Genomic DNA, 24,484 nt, shown 5'->3' with positions numbered 1-24,484 from the left:
AGAAATCGAGACTCATCAGACCAGGCAACATTTTTCCAGGCTTCAACAGTCCAATTTTGGTGAGCTCGTGCAAATTGTAGCCTCTTTTTCCTATTTGTAGTGGAGATGAGTGGTACCCGGTGGGGTCTTCTGCTGTTGTTGCCCATCTGCCTCAAGGTTGTGCGTGTTGCTGCTTCACAAATGCTTTGCTGCATACCTCTTGTAACGAGTGGTTATTTCAGTCAACGTTGCTCTTCTATCAGCTTGAATCAGTCGGCCCATTCTCCTCTGACCTCTAGCATCCACAAGGCATTTTTGCCCGCAGGACTGCCGCATACTGGATGTTTTTCCCTTTTCACACCATTCTTTGTAAACCCTAGAAATGGTTGTGCGTGAAAATCCCAGTAACTGAGCAGATTGTGAAATACTCAGACCGGCCCGTCTGGCACCAACAACCATGCCATGCTCAAAATTGCTTAAATCTCCTTTCTTTCCCATTCTGACATTCAGTTTGGAGTTCAGGAGATTGTCTTGACCAGGACCACACCCCTAAATGCATTGAAGCAACTGCCATGTGATTGGTTGACTAGATAATTGCATTAATGAGAAATAGAACAGGTGTTCCTAATAATTCTTTAGGTGAGTGTGTGTATATATATATATATATATATATATATATATATTAACAGATAAGGTATGAGTGCTGCAGCAAGTGGACACGATAAACGTGGTGATATATTAGACCACTTGTTGAAACTAAGTCTGACACACAGTAAGTCTATCAAAACCCAAAAATAGAAAAAGGCACCGGGATTTAAAGTATTTGAAACTTTCGTCAATGAATTAAAATACCATACAATTAAAATAACTTCTATAATACTTAAAACTTCTATAGTACTTCTATCTATGTTGTATATCCCCATTATTTATATTAATTGTATGGTAATTCAAATATTTGTAATCCTGATGCTTTTTTTTCTATTTTGGGGTTTTCATATGCAGCAGGTCAACAAGATAAACACGGCGATATATAAGACTGCCTGTTGAGACTAAGGGCTCTTTCACACGCCCTGCGGGTAATCTGCTGCGTGAAAGAGTGCCAAGCCCCATTCCGGACAGCAGAGACATGGAGATTTAACATGATTGATAATGCTCTTTGCCTCTCTGTGATCTTTTTACTACAAAATCACAGTGAGATAAAATTGGCACTGTTTCAAAGAAATCCAAAGATCTCCAACTCAGCATTTAGTCTAGATGGGACCATACTGCCAAAGTCATAGATCCGTCTGGACTCAGCTCTGGACATTCTCTCAATATGTTTTCCTCCTCTCCAATGTTTGTCTATCCTCTCCAATGCCATGAAAGTGAGTCCTCTGGAGTCCTGGTTATGGGCCTCTTTGAAATGCCTTGAAAGTGAGTGTTTTAAATATCCTTTTTTAATATTAGTTAGATTTTTGGATATCCTCACTTTCAAAGTTCTTTTCGTTCTCCCGATGTACTGTTTTGAGCACGGGCATTGGATGAGATAGACAACACTGGTCGAGTTGCAAGCGAGAAAATGTTTGATCTCTAGTGAGAAGGAATTTTGTGTTGAGTGTACCTTTTTTATGCTTTTTGGAACTTTGGTATTTTTACAACCTAAACCCTTAAGGACTTAGGGCGTACCGGTACGCCCTATTTCCCGAATCCTTAAGGACTCAGGGCGTACCGGTATGTCCTAAGTTTAAATCGCGATTGCGGCGCCGCGGGGCTTAATCCGAACAGGATGCCGGCTGAAATCATTCAGCCGGCATCCTGTCACAACGCCAGGGGGGGTCATGTGACCCCCCCGTATCGGCGATCGCCGCAAACCGCAGGTCAATTCAGACCTGCGGTTTGACGCGCTTGCAGCAGTTTCTGATCCCCGCGGTCGATCAGAAACTTTAAAATGCCCAAAATTTTTCACCCCTCCTGCACCCCTGAATGATTTTATGGCGGCGGGTGCTGCAGGGGGGGTGTTGCGGGCGGTGCGGGAGGCGGGCGGTGCGGCAGGCGGGATCGCGATCCCACGCCCGCCTCCTCTTGAATAATCATTGGTGGCCAGTGGGTATACCAGAGTGTCAGCACATTGCTAACACTCTGGTATAAACGGCTGACATCTGTGCAGGTGTCAGCCGTTTAACCCTTTCCATACCATGGAAGAGCAGAGGTTAACAGTCGGGAGCTCCCTCCCTCTCCCATCGGGGGGCTGCTGTGCCTTTGCAGCCCCCAGACAGGATGGGGTGACAGAGGGAGGGAGCCCCCCTCCTTACCCTTCCCTGTCTGCGCAGTTGTGGCCACAACCGAGCAGACGGGTAAGGTTCCCATGGCAACAGGACGCCTTCTCAGGCATCCTGCTGTCCATGGTGCTGAACAGATCTGTGCTAAAGGCATAGATCTGTTCAGACAAAGTCTAAGTAAAATACAGTACAATACACTATATAGTGTACCGTACTGTATTATACAAACATCAGACCCACTGGATCTTCAAGAACCAAGTGGGTCTGGGTCAAAAAAATGTAAAAAAAAGTGAAAAAAGTAAAGATAAAAAAACACTTATCACTGAATAAAAAAAATTAAAAAATAAATACACTACACATATTAGGTATCGCCGCGTCCGTAACTACCTGATCTATAAAACGGTCATGTTACTTTCCCCGGACGAGGAACGCCATAAAAATAAAAAATAAAAACTATGAGAAAATTGAAATTTTGCCCACCTTACTTCCCAAAAAAGGTAATAAAAGTGATCAAAAAAGTCGCATGTACGCCAAAATAGTACCAATCAAACAGTCATCTCATCCCGCAAAAATCATACCCTACCCAAGATAATCGCCCAAAAACTGAAAAAACTATGGCTCTTAGATTATGGAAAAACTAAAACATGATTTTTTTTGTTTCAAAAATGAAATCATTGTGTAAAACTTACATAAATAAAAAAAAAGTATACATATTAGGTATCGCCGCGTCCGTATCGACCGTCTCTATAAAAATATCACATGACCTAACCCCTCAGATGACCACCGTAAAAAAATAAAAACAGTGTAAATAAAGCATCATCTTACGTCACAAAAAGTGTAATAGCAAGCGATCAAAAAGTCACATGCACCCCAAAATAGTGCCAATCAAACCGTCATCTCATCCCACAATGAGACCCTACCTAAGATAATCGCCCAAAAACTGAAAAAACTATGGCTCTCAGACTATGGAGAAACTAAAACATGATTTTTTTTGTTTCAAAAATGAAATCATTGTGTAAAACTTACATAAATAAAAAAATTGTATACATATTAGGTATCGCCGCGTCTGTGACAACCTGCTTTATAAAAATACCACATGATCTAACCTGTCAGATGAATGTTGTAAATAACAAAAAAAAGGTGCCAAAAAAGTTATTTCTTTTTATCTTGCCTCACAAAAAGTGTAATATAGAGCAACCAAAAATCATATGTACCCTAAACTAGTACGAACAAAACTGCCACCCTATCCCGTAGTTTCTAAAATGGGGTCACTTTTTTGGAGTTTCTACTCTAGGGGTGCATCAGGAGGGCTTCAAATGGGACATGGTGTAAAAAAAACAGTGCAGCAAAATCTGCCTTCCAAAAACCGTATGGCATTCCTTTCATTCTGCGCCCTGCCGTGTGCCCGTACAGCAGTTTACGACCACATATGGGGTGTTTCTGTAAACTACAGAATCAGGGCCATAAATAATGAGTTTTGTTTGGTTGTTAACCCTTGCTTTGTAACTGGAAAAAAAATATTAAAATGGAAAATCTGCCAAAAAAGTTAAATTTTTAAATTGTATCATTATTTTCCATTAAATCTTGTGCAACACCTAAAGGGTTAAAAAAGTTTGTAACATCAGTTTTGAATACCTTGAGGGGTGTCGTTTCTTAGATAAGGTCACTTTTATGGAGTTTCTACTCTAGGGGTGCATCAGGGGGGCTTCAAATGGGACATGGTGTAAAAAAAAACAGTCCAGCAAAATCTGCCTTCTAAAAACCATATGGCGCACTTTTCCCTCTACGCCCTACTGTGTGCCCGTACAGTAGTTTACGGCCACATATGGGGTGTTTATGCAAACTACTGAATCGGGGCAATAAACATAGCATTTTGTTTGGCTGTTAACCCTTGCTTTGTTACTGGAAAAAGTGGATTAAAATGGAAAATTTGCCAAATATTTTAACACCATTTGCCATTAACTCTTGTGGAACACCTAAAGGTTTAACAAAGTTTGTAAAATCAGTTTTGAATACCTTGAAGGGTTTAGTTTCTAGAATGGGGTCATTTTTGGGTGGTTTCTGTGACAAACTGCCATTTGCCACTGGGCATTATAGAAAACTTATGGCTAGCCTCCTGCCCTACGACTATGGCCCCGGGACATATTACCCTTCAAGAACAGTGTAACAGAACTATGCCGCATGTCTGCACTGTTAATAGGACGGAACGCGGTCAGCGGTGTATACTAAAGATTCTGTGGAACTAAAATCGGATGCGCAAATACACGAATACCGCTGACCCTTACCTTCTTCCATACTGAACTTTCAGCTCCAGAGACTAAGTCCCGTTCGAAGATGGGACTTAGTCGTTTTTCTGCATGAAATTGACCGACCACACAGCCCAAATCTATGGAACTGTTTTGGGCAGGAAATTGTGCTTGCGGTCGGTCATAAAGGACTTCCACTTAACTTTTGATCCGCTGGAGGGATTTGTGTGATTTTTGGAAGTGTTTATGTTTGATGTATGCTGAGTTTAAATATGTATTTATTATTATTTATTTTTATGGAGATGGAATGTATTGTTTTAAAGTTACAGTGTATGTTTAAAAACTGTATTTTTACTGTCTGTGATAGTTATGTTAATCCATAATTATATCACAGACAGAAGGGAGGATTTTGGATATTTGGGTGGTGATGCCTGCCCTGTTGTTCCCACATGTGTATTGGTGATTTCCCTTTGTCCTGAGAGATAATTGAATTGCTCTTCGGGTGTCTCCAGGGCAGAGAGGAGGAAACCATGATGCATTGTGAGGATGTGTTGTATCCTGAGTGCTACGTGTCTGTCCTGTATCACAGTCCTCCTTCTGGGCCCCTAGGGGCGTGTACACCAGATGGGGACCTGCATAAATACGGGCGGGTAGCCCTCAATAAAGAGTTCAGTTCATGTTTTTCTAACCCTTCAAAATGGAGCCTCGTCTCGTTATTGGAGGGAATTGCTGTATCACGCTGGGGATTGCTATGCTCTGCATATTCCCTGGAGGAGAGATCTTTCCCACACGGTCCTGAATGCTGGAGGTTCATTCAGGGTGGAAGGAAGACGGCGCGGCTCCAGTTAAGCTACGGCGGTTGTGGAGTCCAGTGCGGTGCTTGTGGTCCTCGGCGCAAGCTAGGAAGAGTCCATTAACGGAAGGGGATCCGTTACATTGGTGGCAAGCGGTGGGATGGCTTCCCTAGTGCGAGGAGCAGCATCCTGGGAACACCAAGCAGAGCTGGAATATTGGTATAGTCACGTACGGTTTGACGCTATGCTGAAGAGGCGGTTGGCTATCTACGGGCCCCACCTAACAGAGGAACTTGTACCGGAAGTGAGGAGAGAACTGGCGGAGTATCTGCAGCAGGAAGCAGAATATCGGGCAGAGATAGCAAAGTATTCCGTCCCTGCGCCCCAGCAAAAGCATGAGTTACAGGGGGCCGAAGGTGTCGTCCTTCCCCCCCAGCGGCAGTGTGTACCCCAGGGGGCCGAAGGTGTCATCCTTCCCCCCCAGCGGCAGTGTGAACCCGAGGGAGCTGAAGGTGTCGTCCTCCCTCCCCAGCGGCAGTGTGTGTTACAGGGAGCTGAAGGTGCCCTCCTTCCTCCCCAGCGGCAGTGTGTACCCCAGGCGGCCGAAGGTGTCGTCCTTCCCCCCCAGCGGCAGTGTGAACCCCAGGGAGCTGAAGGTGTCGTCCTTCCTCCCCAGCAGCAGTGTGTGTTACAGGGAGCTGAAGATGCCCTCCTTCCTCCCCAGCGGCAGTGTGTAACCCAGGGGGCCGAAGATGTCGTCCTTCCCCCCCAGCGGCAGTGTGAACCCCAGGGAACTGAAGGTGTCGTCCTTCCTTCCCAGCGGCAGTGGGTGTTACAGGGAGCTGAAGGTGCCCTCCTTCCTCCCCAGCGGCAGTGTGTACCCCAGGGGGCCGAAGGTGTCGTCCTTCCCCCCCAGCGGCAGTGTGTACCCCAGGGAGCTGAAGGTGTCGTCCTTCCTCCCCAGCGGCAGCCTGTGTTTCAGGGAGAGGAGAGGAGCGCAGCACCCTCTCTCCCCAGCGGCAGCTTACCCTAACAAGGGGAGACACCAATCGTACAGACGGCGCAGATGGGACCGTGGTCTCTGCGCCTGACCTACCGGGATGCTGGACTCTGTCCAGATCCCCCACTACCCTCACCAGGACAACAGGAGGAGGGGGTAAGTACAAATTCCCCTCCCCAGTTAACTCCTAACGTGGCCTCAGGGTTAACAGAGGCGATGTTAACCCCTACTGACTCCCATGTTCCTCTGACTACTGAGCCGGACTATGGTCTCAGCACCCCAGCAGAAGAGCTGGCAGCTGGGCAGAGTGCAGTCGGCCTCTGCCTTCCCTCAAGTCCCCACAGCATGTTGCCCCATCACCACAGCAAAATACCCAGGTGCAGTAACTGTTTCTTGTGGATGGGTCACCCTTGTACCTGTTTGTTGTGGGTGGGCTACTCGGGCATTTGGTTACTGTGGGTTGGTGGATCGACTAACGGAGGCACTGACCGACAGAAGGTCAGGTGCCTGGTTAGTCTTCCCCCCAAAGGGGAGATGTGTGACAAATTGCCATTTGCCACTGGGCATTATAGAAAACTTATGGCTAGCCTCTTGCCCTATGACTATGGCCCCGGGACATATTACCCTCAAGAACAGTGTAACAGAACTATGCCGCATGTCTGCACTGTTAATAGGACCGAATGCGGTCAGCGGTGTATACTAAAGATTCTGTGGAACTAAAATCGGATGCGAAAATACACAAATACCGCTGACCCTTACCTTCTTCCATACTGAACTTTCAGCTCCACAGACTAAGTCCCGTTTGAAGATGGGACTTAGTCGTTTTTCTGCATGAAATTGACCGACCGCACAGCCCAAATCTATGGAACTGTTTTGGGCAGGAAATTGTGCTTGCGGTCGGTCATAAAGGACTTCCACTTAACTTTTGATCCGCTGGAGGGATTTGTGTGATTTTTGGAAGTGTTTATGTTTGATGTATGCTGAGTTTAAATATGTATTTTTTATGGAGATGGAATGTATGGTTTTAAAGTTACAGTGTATGTTTAAAAACTGTATTTTTACTGTCTGTGATAGTTATGTTAATCCATAATTATATCACAGACAGAAGGGAGGATTTTGTGTATTTGGGTGGTGATTCCTGCCCTGTTGTTCCCACATGTGTATTGGTGATTTCCCTTTGTCCTGAGTGTCTCCAGGGCAGAGAGGAGGAAACCATGATGCATTGTGAGGATGTGTTGTATCCTGAGTGCTACGTGTCTGTCCTGTATCACAGTCCTCCTTCTGGGCCCCTAGGGGCGTGTACACCAGATGGGGACCTGCATAAATACGGGCAGGTAGCCCTCAATAAAGAGTTCAGTTCATGTTCAGTTCACGCTGGGGATTGCTATGCTCTGCATATTCCCTGGAGGAGAGATCTTTCCCATACGGTCCTGAATGCTGGAGGTTCATTCAGGGTGGAAGGAAGACGGCGCGGCTCCAGTTAAGCTACGGCGGTTGTGGAGTCTGCGGTGGTTGTGGTGTCCAGTGCGGTGCTTGTGGTCCTCGGCGCAAGCTAGGAAGCGTCCATTAACGGAAGCGGATCCGTTACAGTTTCTATTATGTAAGCCTCGCAAAGTGACTTCAGACCTGAACTGGTCCCTAAAAATTGGTTTTTGAAAATTTTACATCCCAAAAAATAAAATATCATTCCCAAAATGATCCAAACATGAAGTAGACATATGGGGAATGTAAAGTAATAACTATTTTTGGAGGTATTACTATGTATTATAGAAGTAGAGAAATTTAAACTTGGAAATTTGCTTTTTTTTTTACTAATTTTGGGTAAATTTGGTATTTTTTTATAAATAAAAATGAATTTTTTTTACTTCATTTTACCAGTGTCATAAAGTACACTATGTGACAAAAAAAACTATCTCCGAATGGCCTGGATAAGTCAAAGCGTTTTAAAGTTATCAGCACTTAAAGTGACACTGGTCAGATTTGCAAAAAATGGCCAAGTCCTTAAAGGGCTTCTGTCAGCCCACTAAACCGTTTTTTTTTTTTTTGCTTAATAATAACCCCTACACTGCGATTTATCCATACATAAGTAAAATAAGAATTTTGGTTCAGTAGAATTTGCTAAAACCCTTTTTTTATAATATGTAAATTACCTTGCTACCAGCAAGTAGGGCGGCTACTTGCTGGTAGCAGCCGCATCCTCCGATGGTAATGACGCCCCCTCTGCTTGTTGATTGACAGGGCCAGCGGACGGGATCTTTCTCCGCTGGCCCTGCCTGTTTTCATTCAATATCTGGCGCCTGCGCCGCGGCCGTACCTATCTTCAATCGGCGCAGGCGCACTGAGAGGCGGCCACTCACTCGGCTGCTTCATCCTCAATGCGCCTGCGCCGATGACGTCACATCTACACCCGGCGCAGGTGCATTGAGGATGAAGTGGCCGAGTGAGTGGCCGCCTCTCAGTGCGCCTGCGCCGATTGAAGATAGGTACGGCCACGGCGCAGGCGCCAGATATTGAATGAAAACAGGCAGGGCCAGCGGAGAAAGATCCCGTCCGCTGGCCCTGTCAATCAACAAGCAGAGGGGGCGTCATTACCATCGGAGGATGCGGCTGCTACCAGCAAGTAGCCGCCCTACTTGCTGGTAGCAAGGTAATTTACATATTATAAAAATAGGGTTTTAGCAAATTCTACTGAACCAAAATTCTTATTTTACTTATGTATGGATAAATCGCAGTGTAGGGGTTATTATTAAGCAAAAAAAACAAAAACGGTTTAGTGGGCTGACAGAAGCCCTTTAAGGTGAAATAGGGCTGAGTCCGTAAGGGGCTAAGCACTGGCCACATCTGTAAAAACCTTTAAGGTTTATCCAATTTGTTATTCCCAGAGTTTTATTGGGTTTTGATTTGATTGATGGAGCAATTTTTCATGCCCAAATTGGGTGCTTTCGTGTATGTAATTTGCGGTGTAGATGGTATTAATGTACCTATTGTTTTGTCTTGTAACAAGTGATGCCAGTTTCGTTTTACTATCTCTTCCATCTCCCTATGTTGTGTGGTATATGGCAGAATAAGTCTAAATTGGGATTCCACTTGTATTTTCTGTCCCGATTTTGATGTAAAAAAGGAACTCCTAGTAAACTCCTCACATTCTCTAATGCTCCATCTAGCAATGAACTTGGATATTGTTTCATCAAAAAATTGTTTTTTAAGGTCAATGCTTCGGCTTCAAACTGAGAGTTCTCGGAACAGTTTTGTTTTAATCGACGGAACTGTCCAAATGGGACGTTCAATAGCCAATTGGGTAAATGACTACTTGAATGTAGAATGAAGGAGTTCTTGGCTGTCGGTTTTTGATAGGTTTTACATATATATCTATTCTCTTTTTTCATAATTAACAGATCCAAGAACTCTACTTCTGCATTAATATTAGCGGTAAATAACAAGTTAAGATCATTGGAATTCAATTTGGCTATGAAGGACCGCAGGTCTTCTTCTTCTCCCTTCCAAATAAAAAAAACATCATCTATATACCTGAGCCAGAGCACCAGTACGCCCCCCCCCCCGATGTGGGTCAATGCACACCTGCTCCCATTGGGCCAGGAACAGGTTTGCATAACTGGGGGCGAACCTGGTGCCCATGGCGGTCCCTTTAGTCTGCAAGTAAAAATTTCCCTCAAAATAAAAACAATTGTCAAGTGTAAAGTAACAAAATTCCCTAAAAAAACGACTGAAATTAAGTCATCACAAAATAATTTCTCTATGACCATCAGTGGGAAGGGAAGCAGAGCTCCCGAAACGCGTCTGGACTGGATCGCTGTTATAAAGAAGAAAATACCTCCGCAATAATCTGCATGGCCATGCGAGATATTTAATAACTTGGAAAAGACCGTTACTTTGTTTATGCTGTTACGTTGGATACAGATCACGTGATCGGACTAACCCGGAAGAGAACCTCAAATCCCGCGAGAAGTGGGTGAGTTCACGAAGCAGCGTGCAGAGCCAGGCTAGCTGCGTCCTGCGGCACCCGCACCGGATGAGAGGAAAGTTTGGGACAGATACGAGGAAGGTAAGATCCTGCTACCCCTGCAATCTGTCCCTATACCGGTAAGGCCGGCACTATATTGGAGACCAGACACGAGGGAGGTAAGACTCTGTTACCTCCGCAATCTGCTCTTATACCGGTTAGGCCGGCACTATATTGGAAACCAGCAAACGCCAAATCAAACTAATTTGCATGACATTGAATGACGTCACTGGAGGTGCCTTTATCTATTATCCAGCACAAATTGCTGTAAGAGACAATTGAATAGGATCACTTATTGAGGACATTGAGTGAACAAATATATATCAACTCATTATTACTGGAGCTGTATCAACTGATTATCCAACTGTTTCAAGAAACAGCTGAATGGGATCACCTATTCAGGCTATTGATTGAACCAACCTATATCAAAAGTCATGTATACTGAATAGGTCTAATGTATATTTATGCATATTTATGCGAATTATGAACACATGTGAATTGTTTATATATGAAATTGTCTATACCGTTTTATCCTTCATCTAGCAGTATATTATTTTATTATATTTTAGTGTTTAATTAAACTTTTAATCTCCAAGTGCCATTTGTCGAGTGCTCACCCTTATTCATTCTATATGTTAGATAGTGTGAGGTAAGTATAGATCAGTGAGAAAACCAACCATGGCTGTGGTGCATGGTGTGCTGACCAGAATAGTAATGCAGAAATTGTGTAAAGTCAGCAGAACAATAAATAAAAGCCAAGTAAGGAATCTCAACATCGGCAGCACAGAGCCGTGGGAGGGAGACTATGATCTAAAACTAGCGCCATCCTGGTTCTCTTGTCCACACTTGGTCCACCTTTGGTAAGTTTTAGATCATAGTTAATTGTTATTTTTGGTACTTTGAGCTTCTTTCCTTCTTCCTTTGTCAGGTGTCTATGTACCTGGATAAGTTAGCTGTTAGAGAACCTATCCCTGATATTATGGGGCGGCCTGGAGGGTTTTCCGAATCCTTGTGAACCTTAGGGAGGCAATAAAAGACCGGAAGTCTTCCAGGCGTCCCCATAATAAAATTTAATTCCTGCTTGGACAAGATGCCTTAACTGGGATCCCTTGCGACAATATTTGAGTAATATCTCTGAAAAAGTTGTCGTTGGATCACATTCTAGTTTCTTGTATGTTGTTTTATCTGAAAGTTGTCTAGAACATTCCTGTATGTATTTAGTTGTTTCTAAAATAACAATTGCGCCTCCTTTGTCTGCAGGACGAATAGTTATATTGTCATTCTTTTGTAATTCTTTGATAGCCATTATTTATTTATTTGATAGATTCTTCCTATAGAATTTTTTCTCTTTCATTTTCCTTAGATCTGAATCTACATTCTTTTGAAAACTGCTTATTTCAGGGCCTATTTTACTCCTCGGGAATTTTTATGATTAGTTTTTTTAGATCTGTGTGTCTAAAACCATTATCTTTTTGTGGGCTTATTAGGATCGGGTTTTTTAAGAAATATTTCTTGAGACAAATGTTTTTGATACATTTTTGGATCCCTATATAGGTGTCAAACTTATTAAGTTGAGCAGTGGGTGCAAATTTCAGTCCTTTGTTTAACAAAGAAATCTGTGCCTGTGTCAAAACTGTACTGCTTAAATTGATAATATTACTTTGTTCTGAATTTAATAGTGTTGTCTGTGATTTCTTCTTCTTCCTTCCCCTTCATGTTTTCTTATTCCTGTTTGGTGATTGTGATATGGTAGGTCTTGTGTTTCCCTTTGGTTGTGTATTGGTGACGTGATCTGATGAATCCTCTGTCTCGAGGTGCGTGTGTGGTTGGGTGAGTGTTGTTGTTGCTGCTCCTGTCTCGGTTGTGGGTTGTTGTATCTCAGATTGTATTGATGTCTCTGTGGAGTTTGTAATCTCTGTGGAGTTTGTGATCACCAACCACAGTACTGTTGTGGTCTGGTGATCGTGACTGTCTGTGTTTAAGTCTTGGTGAATGGTGAGGTGGGGTTCTGTCTAAAAAAGGTTGCTGGGCAAGTGTCTTAAATCTATTTCTTGTCAGTATTTTGTGCCTTAGGTGTTCAGTAGGAGTGTTAATTAAAGTGTCTCTGTTACCAGAATAATTCAAATTTTTCTTCTGTGGTTTAGGAACATTATTATATTTCTTGCTTTTTTTAAAAATGATTTCTAACTTAGTTTTGTCTAGGCTTTTACATATTCTTTCTTGCCACAGATTGAAAGTATTGTCTTTAGGTAATTGTTCTATTATTGTCTTCATTTGGTTAATACTATCTGTGAGGGACTCCAAAATTTGTACTCTTCTTTTAATGATAAGTTCCACAAGTATTCGTGATTGTGCATGGAGGAGGTTATCCCACTCCAGGTTAAATTCTTCCCCACATAAATCTTGTGCAGGTGTTTTAGTTAATTGAAGACCTTTGGGGATTTTATCTTGTTCTAGGTATTGCCGTAATTATCTAATTTCCCAGTGCTGTTTTAATTGTTTTAATACCAGACCCTCTAGTTCCCTAAATATGTCATGAGTAGATTTAGCTTCAAATGATGTTGTTCCAGCTGTCTATGATGTATCAAATAGGAAAGTGTCTACATTTTGTTTTTTCAATTCCATATGGTTCCACATATCCATACTGAAAATGGGATGAGCTAAATCCACACAGTGGGTGATGGCATACTATTACTGTTATCCAGTATTATGTTTGTCAAAACTATCGCTATAGGCATGAACCACTGTAATCTTATGTGACTCATTTTTTGGATCCATTTAGTGTTTTATACTATTTTATTTGTTTTATATTTGTATTTTATATCTTTTATTGAGACTATCTCACAGATTATATATCCAATAAACTGTCATTGTTCCATATGGTACACATATGCTTGAGTGCCAGTCTTATTTTTGTCATTTTGCTAATCTGTTCCTTCTGAAAGGGTGATCAGTTTAGACTAGAGCACCTACTCCACACTGAGAAGGCAGTGAGCTATTCACACTAACTACACTCTATATTAGGGCTTATTTATCTCCCTTGGGACTAAAATCAAGAGAGACAGGGAAAAGGAGATACCTGGGCTTGTCCACCCTGACCAGATGGGTTTTGTGAGGTGCCGAAAGGGCAAACATAATTCAATAAGACTAATGAACTTGATACATTATGCCAAGCTTATGCATACTCCTTTGCTGCTCCTAGTTACTAAGGCCGAGAAGACTTTCAATGGGGTAGCTTGGGAATATATGCACCCCCTTCCCTCATTGAAGCCAAATTTCCCGTTTCCAAAGCCCCTACGGCTACAATAGCCAATGGGACCATACAGGGATGTCCTCTATGCCTCTCGCTATTCATCTTAGTCATGGAGACCCTACTGTTGAGCCTGCGGAGGGACAAGCTATTGCGTGGCCTTGTTGTGGGTTACTCCCCTCATTTGGCCGCTGCATTTGCCGATGGTTTACTTTTAATATTGACAAAACCTCATACTCCACCAATTCAAGCTTTTTGTACCCCTCTCTAATTTCAAAGTCAATTACTATAAATTGAAGATTTTAAATGTTTCTATACCAGAGGACCAGGTAGGACTTATTGAACCCTCCACACTCTTTAAGTGGCTTCAATCTTCAATCATCTACTTGGGCATTCAGCTTCCAGGAGACTTCCTGGATTTACTTCACTTTATACCGAAAACCTTCTCCCTCTTACATTGCTTATATCTCCTGGATGGGATGCAAGAATCTCCTCCAAACTTATGTAATGCCCTATTTATTCTACATTATGCAGATGGTTCCCATCCATTTACCAAAACACTTTTTCTTGTCCATCCAAAGGTGATTTTTCTCCTTCCTATGGAAACAGAGGAGATTACAGCTTCCCCTCTGCCTCCTAATGCAAAAGAAAACCGTTGTTGGCCTTGGGCTACCAGATTTGGAAGGCTATTATCAAGCTATACATCTTCAAAGATGTTTGGATATTGTCTCTTGGGCACCTTCTATATTGGGAGATAAACTAGAATTTCCTTTTTTTTTAAGGTTGGATCTCTTGAATATCCTTTGGTTACATAAGCAGCTTGATGTCACCCTACTCACAAACTCCTTCCGCAGAGGCACCTTAGATGTCTGGTCCCGCTTGGAGAAATTGCAGACCTTATTCCCACCATCCTCGCATTTGACTCCTGCTTCCTCGTATGGTGGTTGTGGACACTTAGTGAGCAGGTGAATTATGGATTCTCCTTTCCACTCATACATTATCAGATCTCACTCTCTCTAATAATATGGCTACTGCAGACCTGGTAAGTATGCTCACTGGCTCTCCCTCCATTTCCTTATTACATATCAACCACTCTTGCAGACATTTATTGGGAAAGCACACAGTTCTCAGGGACTTACAATGGTTTGAAAAACTAATACTCATTAGTCCTCCAGGCACAGGCTTTCAACACTTTATGCCCGATTCACGGTGCCTCCCCTTCACCTCACTTCCTTAGACTTTGGGAGGAGGAGTTGGGGATCAGCAGAGCAGAAGACACTAGTTCTTAGTAACTATGTTACTTCTCTAGATGCATCAAACTTTAGGCAAGTCATTATAAGTTTATGTTTAGAAGGTATATGACACCAGGACTATTGTATCAACTTGGCTTCTCTGACAGTCAATTATGCTGGAGATGTGGCTTGGAAGTGGGGTTCTTGTATCATATCTGGTGTACGCTCATTACCTCTTTTTGGAAAGATGTAGGCTCTCACATTAGGAATATGTGTTCACCTACCTTCAACATATCCACAGAGATAACAATAGGATTCCCGACCACCATATTTCGCCCTTCCATGTGCAACTTAATTAGGCACCTCCTGCCTGGAGCCAAATGTTTTATCCCATTGTTGTGCCTACAGAAGCAACCGACTTTGATTGCTCTATGGATAGAAAAGATTAACCAGATCTAACGCCTGGAGGAATTGACTAGCTGGCAGACACAAACCTATTAGTCTTTTGTACTTATTAGGGGGCCCTGGCAGCAATTTATCTTTATAAAATGATGATATACGCTTTCACAGGCGTGCCCTTTCTCAGGTGACAGTTGGCCAGCCTGGTACATGCCTTTAGGAGTGATATACAGTTGTGTTTAAAATAATAGCAGTCAGACATCACTAACCTGATCAATCACTGTTTTTGGTAGAAATGATATTTTTACATGGCAAATAATTTACTAGCAGGTGTAGTAGAGTAATAGAAATCCAACAGACCCAACAGTCATTACATGCATGCTGCTGATTCTTTGTAATTGAATCACTAATTGAAAGGGGCATGTTCAAAATAATAGCAGTGTGGTGTTCAATTAGTGAGGTCATCCATTCTCTAAAAAAACAGGTGACAATTACAAACCGGATTCCAAAAAAGTTGGGACACTATACAAATCGTGAATAAAAACTGAATGCAATGATGTGGAGGTGCCAACTTCTAATATTTTATTTAGAATAGAACATAAATCACGGAACAAAAGTTTAAACTGAGAAAATGTACCATTTTAAGGGAAAAATATGTTGAATCAGAATTTCATGGTGTCAACAAATCCCCAAAAAGTTGGGACAAGGCTATTTTCACCACTGTGTGGCATCTCCCCTTCTTCTTACAACACTCAACAGACGTCTGGGGACCAAGGAGACCAGTTTCTCAAGTTTAGAAATAGGAATGCTCTCCCATTCTTGTCTAATACAGGCCTCTAATTGTTCAATCGTCTTGGGCCTTCTTTGTTGCACCTTCCTCTTTATGATGCGCCAAATGTTCTCTATAGGTGAAAGATCTGGACTGCAGACTGGCCATTTCAGTACCCGGATCCTTCTCCTACGCAGCCATGATGTTGTGATTGATGCAGAATGTGGTCTGGCATTATTTTGTTGAAAAATGCATGGTCTTCCCTGAAAGAGATGACGTCTGAAAGGGAACCTGAATATATTTTTCTGCATTGATGGTGCCTTTCCAGACATGCAAGCTGCCCATGCCACACGCACTCATGCAACCCCATACCATCAGAGATGCAGGCTTCTGAACTGAGCGTTGATAACAACTTGGGTTGTCCTTGTCCTCTTTGGTCTGGATGACATGGTGTCCCAGATTTCCAAAAAGAACTTTGAATCGTGACTCGTCTGACCACAGAACAGTCTTCCATTTTGCCACACTCCATTTTAAATGATCCCTGGCCCAGTGAAAACGCATGAGCTTGTGGATCTTGCTTAGAAATGGCTTCTTCTTTGCACTGTAGAGTTTCAGCTGGCAACGGCGGATGGCACGGTGGATTGTGTTCACTGACAATGGTTTCTGGAAGTATTCCTGAGCCCATTCTGTGATTTCCTTTACAGCAGCATTCCTGTTTGTGGTGCAGTGTCGTTTAAGGGCCCGGAGATCACGGGCATCCAGTATGGTTTTACGGCCTTGACCCTTGCGCACAGAGATTGTTCCAGATTCTCTGAATCTTCGGATGATGTTATGCACAGTTGATGATGATAGATGCAAAGTCTTTGCAATTTTTCGCTGGGTAACACCTTTCTGATATTGCTCCACTATCTTTCTGCGCAACATTGTGGGAATTGGTGATCCTCTACCCATCTTGGCTTCTGAGAGACACTGCCACTCTGAGAAGCTCTTTTTATACCCAATCATGTTGCTAATTGACCTAATTAGTCTTCCAGCTCTTCGTTATGCTCAAATTTCCTTTTTCCAGCCTCTTATTGCTACTTGTCTCAACTTTTTTGGGATTTGTTGACACCGTGAAATTTTGAATCCACGTATTTTTCCTTTAAAATGATACATTTACTTGGATTAAACGTTTGATCTGTCATCTACGTTCTATTACAAATAAAATATTGACATTTGCCATCTCCACATCATTGCATTCAGTTTTTATTCACAATTTGTTTAGTGTCCCAACTTTTTTGGAATCCGGTTTGTATTTCCCTTATTTAAGGAAGGAAGGCAGCAAATGTTGTACATGCTTGTTACAGTGCATTTTTCTCTGAAATGGGTCGTTCCAGACATTGTTCAGAAGAACAGTGTACCTTGATTAAAAAGTTGATTGGAGGGGGAAAACATATAAAGTGCAGAAAATGATAGGCTGCTCAGCTAAAATGATCGCAAATGCTTTAAAATGGCAACCAAAACCTGAAAGACGTGGAAGAAAGCTAAAAACTACCATTCAAATGGATAGAAGAATAGCCAAAACGGCAAGGACTCAGCCAACAATCAGCTCCAAGAAGATCAAAGAAGGTCTAAAGTTACCTGTGAGTACTGTTACAATTAGAAGACGCCTATGTGAAGCCAAGCTATCTGCAAGAAGCCCCCACAATTTTCCACTGTTTAAAAAAACACATGTGCTGAAGAGGTTACAATTTGCCAAAGAGCACATTAACTGGCCTAAAGAGAAATGGCGCAACATTTTGTGGACTGATAAAAGTAAGATTGTTCCTTTTGGGTCTAGTGGCCAGAGACAGTTTGTCAGACGACCCCCAAACACTGAATTCAAGCCACAGTACACTGTAAAGACAGTGAAGCTTGGTGGCGCAAGCATCATGATATGGGGATGTTTCTCATACTAAGCTGCTGGGCCTATTTATCGCATACCAGGGATCATGGATCAGTTTGAATACATCAGAATACTTGAAGAGGTAATGCTGCCTTATGCTGAAGAGGAAATGCCCTTGAAATGGGTGTTCCAACAAGACAACGACCCCAAACAGACCAGTAAACGTGCAGCATCTTGGTTCCAGACCAATAAGGTTATGGAGTGGCCAGCTCAATCTCCAGAACTTAACCCCTTAAGGACTCATGACGTACATTTACGTCATTTCTTTCCGGGACTTAAAAACCTGTGACGTACATGTACTTCATGGGGATTGGGCGGGTGCAGGAGCTGTGCCCGCCAGATCTGCAGCAGGTGTCCGGCAGTGACTGATAGCCGGTCCCCTGCTGTATGCAGGTGCATTAGCCCTTCATGTGCCGCTGTCAGCGCTGACCGCGGCACGTGCGATGTCGGGCGGGGATCGGTGCTGCCATTGGGTCCCCGTGCTGCTGTGATGGGGACCTGATGGCATGGAAGGCAGCGCGATGCCTTCCTTAGGCATTAGGGCTGCCTTCCGGTGGAGAGCCTGTGAGATCCAGTCCCCTGGATCTCACAGGCAGAAGGCATACACATACAGCCAATGCATTCCAAAACAGAAGTATTGGAATTCATTGTAAAGGGGATCAGACCCCCAAAAGTTAAATACCAAAGTGAGACAAAAAATAAAGTGAAAAAAGTTGAAAAAATAAAGTTTTCCCCAAAAAAAATTTAAAGTTTCAAGTAAAATAAAAAATAAACGTCATTTTCCCCAAATAAAGTAAATATTTTTTTTAAAAAATAGGGAAAAAAAGAAAAGTAGACATATTAAGTATCGCCGCGTCCATATCGACCGGATCTATAAACTTATCACATGACCTAACCCCTCAGATAAACACAGTAAAAAATAAAGAATAAAAACAATTTTTTTGTCACCTTACATCACTAAAAGTACACCACCAAGCGATCAAAAAGGCGTATGCCCGCCAAAGTCAACTCATCCAGCCAATATTTAGCCCCTACCTAAGACAATCGCCCATCGTCATATTTGGTATTGTCGCATCCGTAACATCCTGCTTTATAAAAATACCACATGATCTAACCTGTCTGATGAATGTTGTAAATAACAAAAAATAAAAACGGTGCCAAAACAGCTATTTCTTGTTACCTTGCCTCACAAAAAGTGTAATATAGAGCAACCAAAAATCATACGTACCCTAAAACAGTACCAACAATACTGCCATCTTATCCCGTAGTTTCCAAAATGGGGTCACTTTTTTGGAGTTTCTACTGGGTGCATCAGGGGGGCTTCAAATGGGACATGGTATCAAAAAACCGGTCCAGCAAAATCTGCCTTCCAAAAACCGTATGGCGTTCCTTTCGTCCTGCACAATGCTGTGTGCCCGTACAGCAGTTAATGACCACATATGGGGTGTTTCTGTAAACTACAGAATCATGGCCATAAATATTGAGTTTTGTTTGGCTGTTAACCCTTGCTTTGTAACTGGAAAAAATGGATTAAAATGGAAAATCTGCCAAGAAAGATAAATTCTGAATTTTCATCTTTATTTTCCATTAATTCTTGTGGAACACCTAAAGGGTTAACAGAGTTTGTAAAATCAGTTATGTATACCTTGAGGGGTGTAGTTTCTAAAATGGGGTCACTTTTTTGTAGTTTCTACTCTAGGGGTTCATCAGGGGGTCTTTAAATATGACATGGCAGCTTAAAATTATCCCAGTGAAATCTGCTTTCCAAAAACCATATGGCATTCCTTTAATTCTGCGCAATGCTGTGTGCCTGTTCAGCAGTTTACGACCACATATGGGGTGTTTCTGTAATCTACAGAATCAGGGCCATAAATATAAAGTTTTGTTTGGCTGTTAACCCTTGCTTTGTAACTGGAAAAAATTGTTTCAAATGGAAAATCTGCCCAAAAGAGTGAAATTTTGAAATGTTATCTCTATTTTCCATTAATTCTTGTGGAACACCTAAAGGGTTAACAAAGTTTGTAAAATTAGTTTTGAATACCTTGAGGGGTGTAGTTTCTAAAATGTGGTCATTTCTGGGTGGTTTCTATTATGTAAGCTTCACAAAGTGACTTCAGACCTGAACTGGTCCTGAAAAAGTGGGTTTTAGAAATTTTCTCGCGGACAAGAATAGGCAGTTCTATGGGGGTGCCAGCTGGGTGTATTGCGGATCCGCAATACACTATGGGCGTGTGAATGGACCCCTATATGCTTAAATTGTTTGTTATACACTGGAGAGGACTTCTCTAACACCTGTTTGTTTAACTCATAGTATTGCGATGTATGTTATGTACTTTCTTATATTTATTTTAAATTAAAAAAGGGTTTCTGACTTTTTTATACTGATAACCTATCCTGAGGATCATCAGTATCTGATCAGTGGGGATCCAACACCCAGGACGCTTGCCAATCAGCTGTTTGAGAAGACTGCAGCACACAGTTGAGCGCCGCTGCTTCCTCACAGCACCTCACATTGTAAAGTGGCTGTGCTTGGCATCGCAACTCAGCCCTATTCACTTAACTGGGACTGAGCTAAGCCTAGGCCATGTGATCGATGTGGCCTAGTGTAAAAGAGGTTATCAGTATAAAAAAGTCAGAAGCACCCTTTTAATAAATCTGCCCCTGTATATACACATCATGTGTTGGTTCTTGCAATCAGTTCCAAAGTGAAACCATTCTGATAATAATTCTAAGAATGCTTTGCCTGTTTTTATACCAGTCAAAATTTAGCTGACAAGTACATACAGTTCTACGAGTTAATATTTTTAGCCCTGCGTAGAATAAGTGCTTTATATTAGTAGTGTTAGTGACTTTGTAATTGTAATGGAGAAAGTTGGCATTGGCATACCAGGCAAGGTGTCCCAGGTAGTGGTAGAATAAAATGCTTGCATTCCATTGGTAATTATTCTGCATTTCACAGTTTTAGCATTTAGATATTCTTATTTACATTTAGCAGTTATTTCCCTTTTTTTCTGACTAGAAGACATACTTTCCCCCCCAAAAGGGAGGATAAAGTGGCAGTGCATCTTATAGTCCAAATGCTAATGAGCATGTGCATTATGGAAGTGGTCATCAGCATGCAGGAGGCAGGGGGAGCCGGGAGGCTGCGCAGTACTCGCCTACTCTGGTCTTCTTCTGCATTGTGTCCTGACGGCGTACTGGTCATCGTGTGTTCCTACGTGCACTATGACCTGATGCTGTGCAATGTTAGGTCACAGTGCAGAGCGAACCAGAAGAAAAACAGGGAGCGGTGAGTGATTGACAGCGCCCACTGGAGCAAGTGAGAAGTTTATTTTTAAATTATTTATTTTTTACCATCCAATCTGAGGCCTGACGGGGGTCCGATCTGAGGCCTGAAATATATTTTTTCTTATTTTTCTCCTCCAAATCCTAGGTGCGTTTTATAGTCAAAAAAATATGGTACACTGAACAATTCTTTGTTATAAAAATAAACTACATTGAAAGCAAAGTAAGCTGATTGTTATGGCAAGGGAGAATGCCAGTAGGGGAGAGTATGCCCCATATTTTTTGCAGATTAAAAGACAATTTTCAACAATTTCATTCTCTCTTGTGTTATTTTTGGTCACTCCATACCAAGAGTATGCTCCATTTGTAAAATAAATGCCATGGATAAAAAAAAATAAAAAATAAAAAAACAATATGCAAAATACCTCCTGCATAAAATGACATCAGAACACAACACATTGATTCAGCATAAGGAAGGTCAAAAAGTTGTATTTGTTTAGTGTATAACTTTCTTCATGATCACGTAAGTAACATTCAGAAAATCATGGTATCTTCGAAATGTACATATATTTGCTGAGTTTTTATTCTGATAATAACGTGTGATGTAGGTATAAAATTCTACAAGCAGTATTCATCTTAACAGATGGCAAGCCATAGTAATAATGTAAACTGTATACAGAGATTTTTAAACTTGTATAATTGCTTTGCCGGTATTCTCTCCACGAAGCATTCCTATGAATCCAGCCGGCATGTTCTTGAAACCTTTGGTGATGTGTTCATGATATTTCACCTTACCCTAAAAGAAAATAATGAATGTTACTATATGTAATACATTTTGTAGTTTTATGTGGAAATTTCAGATCCTAAAATACAATTTTTTTGTTTTGTTTGTTAATACGTTAAATTTACATTGATAATACCCATATAGAATATCACAGGTAGGGATGACCGAAGCGAGCTTTGGATCCTAGATCTGAAGTCGCTTCGCTCAAAACTTGGTTTTTAATGCCGTACGGAGATCAGTCTCTGTACAGCATTAAAATGTATGGGCTCATGAGACTTCCGTGAATAACTTAGGCATTTGATTATTCAACTTGAAAACCATTTTAAAACAGGTATTCAAAGTCGGCTTCAGTACCGACACCAACCTTGGAATCAAGTTTTAAAATGGTTTTCAAGTTGAAAAATCTAATCCCGAAGTTATTCACCATATTCTATAATATTAATTAAAGCTGGCCATTTCTGGTACTGCAAGCCCAGTGCTATTGAAGCTAGTATTACATGCTGGCTATTTAAAGGGAATCTGTCACCACAAAATGCAGTGCAATCTGCAGGCAGCATGATATAGAGCAGGAGGAGCTGAGCGGATTGATCTATAGTTTTGAAGGAAAAGATTCAGTATAACTTGTAATTTATACATCTAAACCTCTGCATTTTCTGACTTCAGTTGCATACAGGGGAGATGTTATCAGTGATAGCATACTCTGTGTAAGTGTGTATACATATATAGCTGTCAGTCACTGATAGATGTACACAGGAGAGGTGTTATCAGTGACTGATAGTATTCTCTGTGTAAGTGTGTATACATAGATAGCTGTCAGTCACTGATAGTGGTACACGGGGGAGGTATTATCAGTGATTGATAGCATTCTCTGTGTAAATATACACAGATAGATGTCAGTCACTGATAGCTGTACACGAAGGAGGTGTTATCAGTGATTGATAGCATTCTCTGTGTAAGTGTGTATACAAATATAGCTGTCAGTCACTGATAGTGGTACACGGGGAAGTATTATTAGTGATTGATAGCATTCTATGTTCAAGTGTGTATATATAGATAGCTGTCAATCACTGATAGCTGTACACAGCGCATTTTCTCTAGCGTATATGCACACTATCTACCAGAGCACACTACTCCTTGTTTTCAATCTACATCTCTAAGCGGCAACAGTTTGAAAAAGGCCTGATGGTTGAAAAGTCATGATTTGTACAGCCGCCTTCCAATAAGGGCTTGCTTCCGTAGTGTTCCGTTCCGCATCTCCAGATTTGCGGACCCATTGAAGTGAATGGGTCCACATCCGTGATGCAGAATGCACACATAACGGCGCCCGTGTATTGCGGATCCTCAAATGCTGTCCGCAATACGCAATGAGCCCTAAGTATCACTTTGAATTGCACATGTTCTATTTCATGCTGGAGTTCTTTTTATTGCATAGCTGTACACGGAAGCAGTCTTAAAGGGGTATTCCTATCACATACAATGGGGGCATAACGCTAGGATATTCCCCCATTGTCTGATAGGTGCGGGTCCCACCTCTGGGACCCGCACCTACAACAAGAATGGAGCGGGGAGAGCTGTGGCTGGAGGACCCCGGATTTCCCGGGGTCCGTCCACCACCAAGCGCTTCTCCCATAGAAGTGAATGGGAGCGCACCAAATGAATTAGTCATTCATTTGCCCCTGCTTCCATTTATTTCTATAGGGCAGACAGAAATTTTCGGCGGCTGCATAGAAATGAATAGAGGGCAGCTGCGCATGCGAAGTGCGCCCTCAGTTCAATTAGTACGGTTTCAATAGTCATAAGACTATAATTTCTGTTTCTGGCCGTTTCTCTATTTTTAAAATATAACTTTTATTTCTCTTTTAATAAACAATATAGCCACAAAAACATAAATTTAAAACAACATATGGAGGGCGAAATGCTGTTGGGGGACTATAGGTTTAGCAACCACTGCTTATCTATAGGTGGGCTGAGATCTTTATTTATCTCTTGCAGTAGGATGCAAAGTGCGTGTCTGTAATGTCAGACGACATCAGACACCTTGCAACTGACGCTCTTAGGATTGTTACCCTACCTACAGTGCTGTATTTGTACGTGTCCGATATTTTATCAGGCACTCATAGCGGCTCCTACCGCCCACACTTGTAGCTATTATCTGCCCCTATAATATGCGTATATATGCGGTGTCTGCAGATCGCCGTTCAATTAGTCATTCATTTGCCCTGCCATATTCATTAAAAACTACTGAGTAGAAACCTGAAGTCCCGACGCAAGCGCACATAATAGTTACAACAAAAAGATACTAAGTACCGAACGCAAGCGCATAAGAAACAATGTGATTAGCTGATAACCAGACCATCGTGACTGATGAAACCGCATATGGATTGGCCCGTTTGTATGCTCATCAACACGAGATATAACCTTACTGGACATCATGGATATATAAGATCTCACAAACGAGTGAGTCAGTAGCTCCTTACCCCCCCTGAAGAAGCCGCATCTCGCGGTGAAACATGTCGGGGGAGCTGCACCAGTAGTTTTTAATG

At 42.1% G+C, this 24,484-nt stretch overlaps 1 protein-coding gene across 3 annotated transcripts in view; it reads right to left on the bottom strand.

Annotated features, from left to right (window-relative positions):
* Positions 1 to 596: 596 nt before the first annotated feature.
* The window catches only part of LOC120989268 (prostaglandin reductase 1-like), a 181,541-nt gene continuing 157,653 nt past the window's right edge, over positions 597 to 24,484 (bottom strand). For all 3 annotated transcript variants that reach the window (XM_040417258.1, XM_040417259.1, XM_040417260.1), the window contains 2 exons: positions 21,841 to 21,953; positions 597 to 626 (listed from right to left, as the gene is read on the bottom strand). In XM_040417258.1, the coding sequence (XP_040273192.1) occupies positions 21,843 to 21,953 (111 nt within the window). In that variant the 3' untranslated portion in view covers positions 597 to 626; positions 21,841 to 21,842. The remainder of the gene's footprint in view (positions 627 to 21,840; positions 21,954 to 24,484) is intronic.

Source organism: Bufo bufo, chromosome 2 (assembly GCF_905171765.1).
Source record: "Bufo bufo chromosome 2, aBufBuf1.1, whole genome shotgun sequence".
Classification (NCBI taxonomy): domain Eukaryota; kingdom Metazoa; phylum Chordata; class Amphibia; order Anura; family Bufonidae; genus Bufo; species Bufo bufo.
Note: the sequence above shows the minus strand (reverse complement) of the source record. Positions and strands in the feature narration are given on the sequence as shown.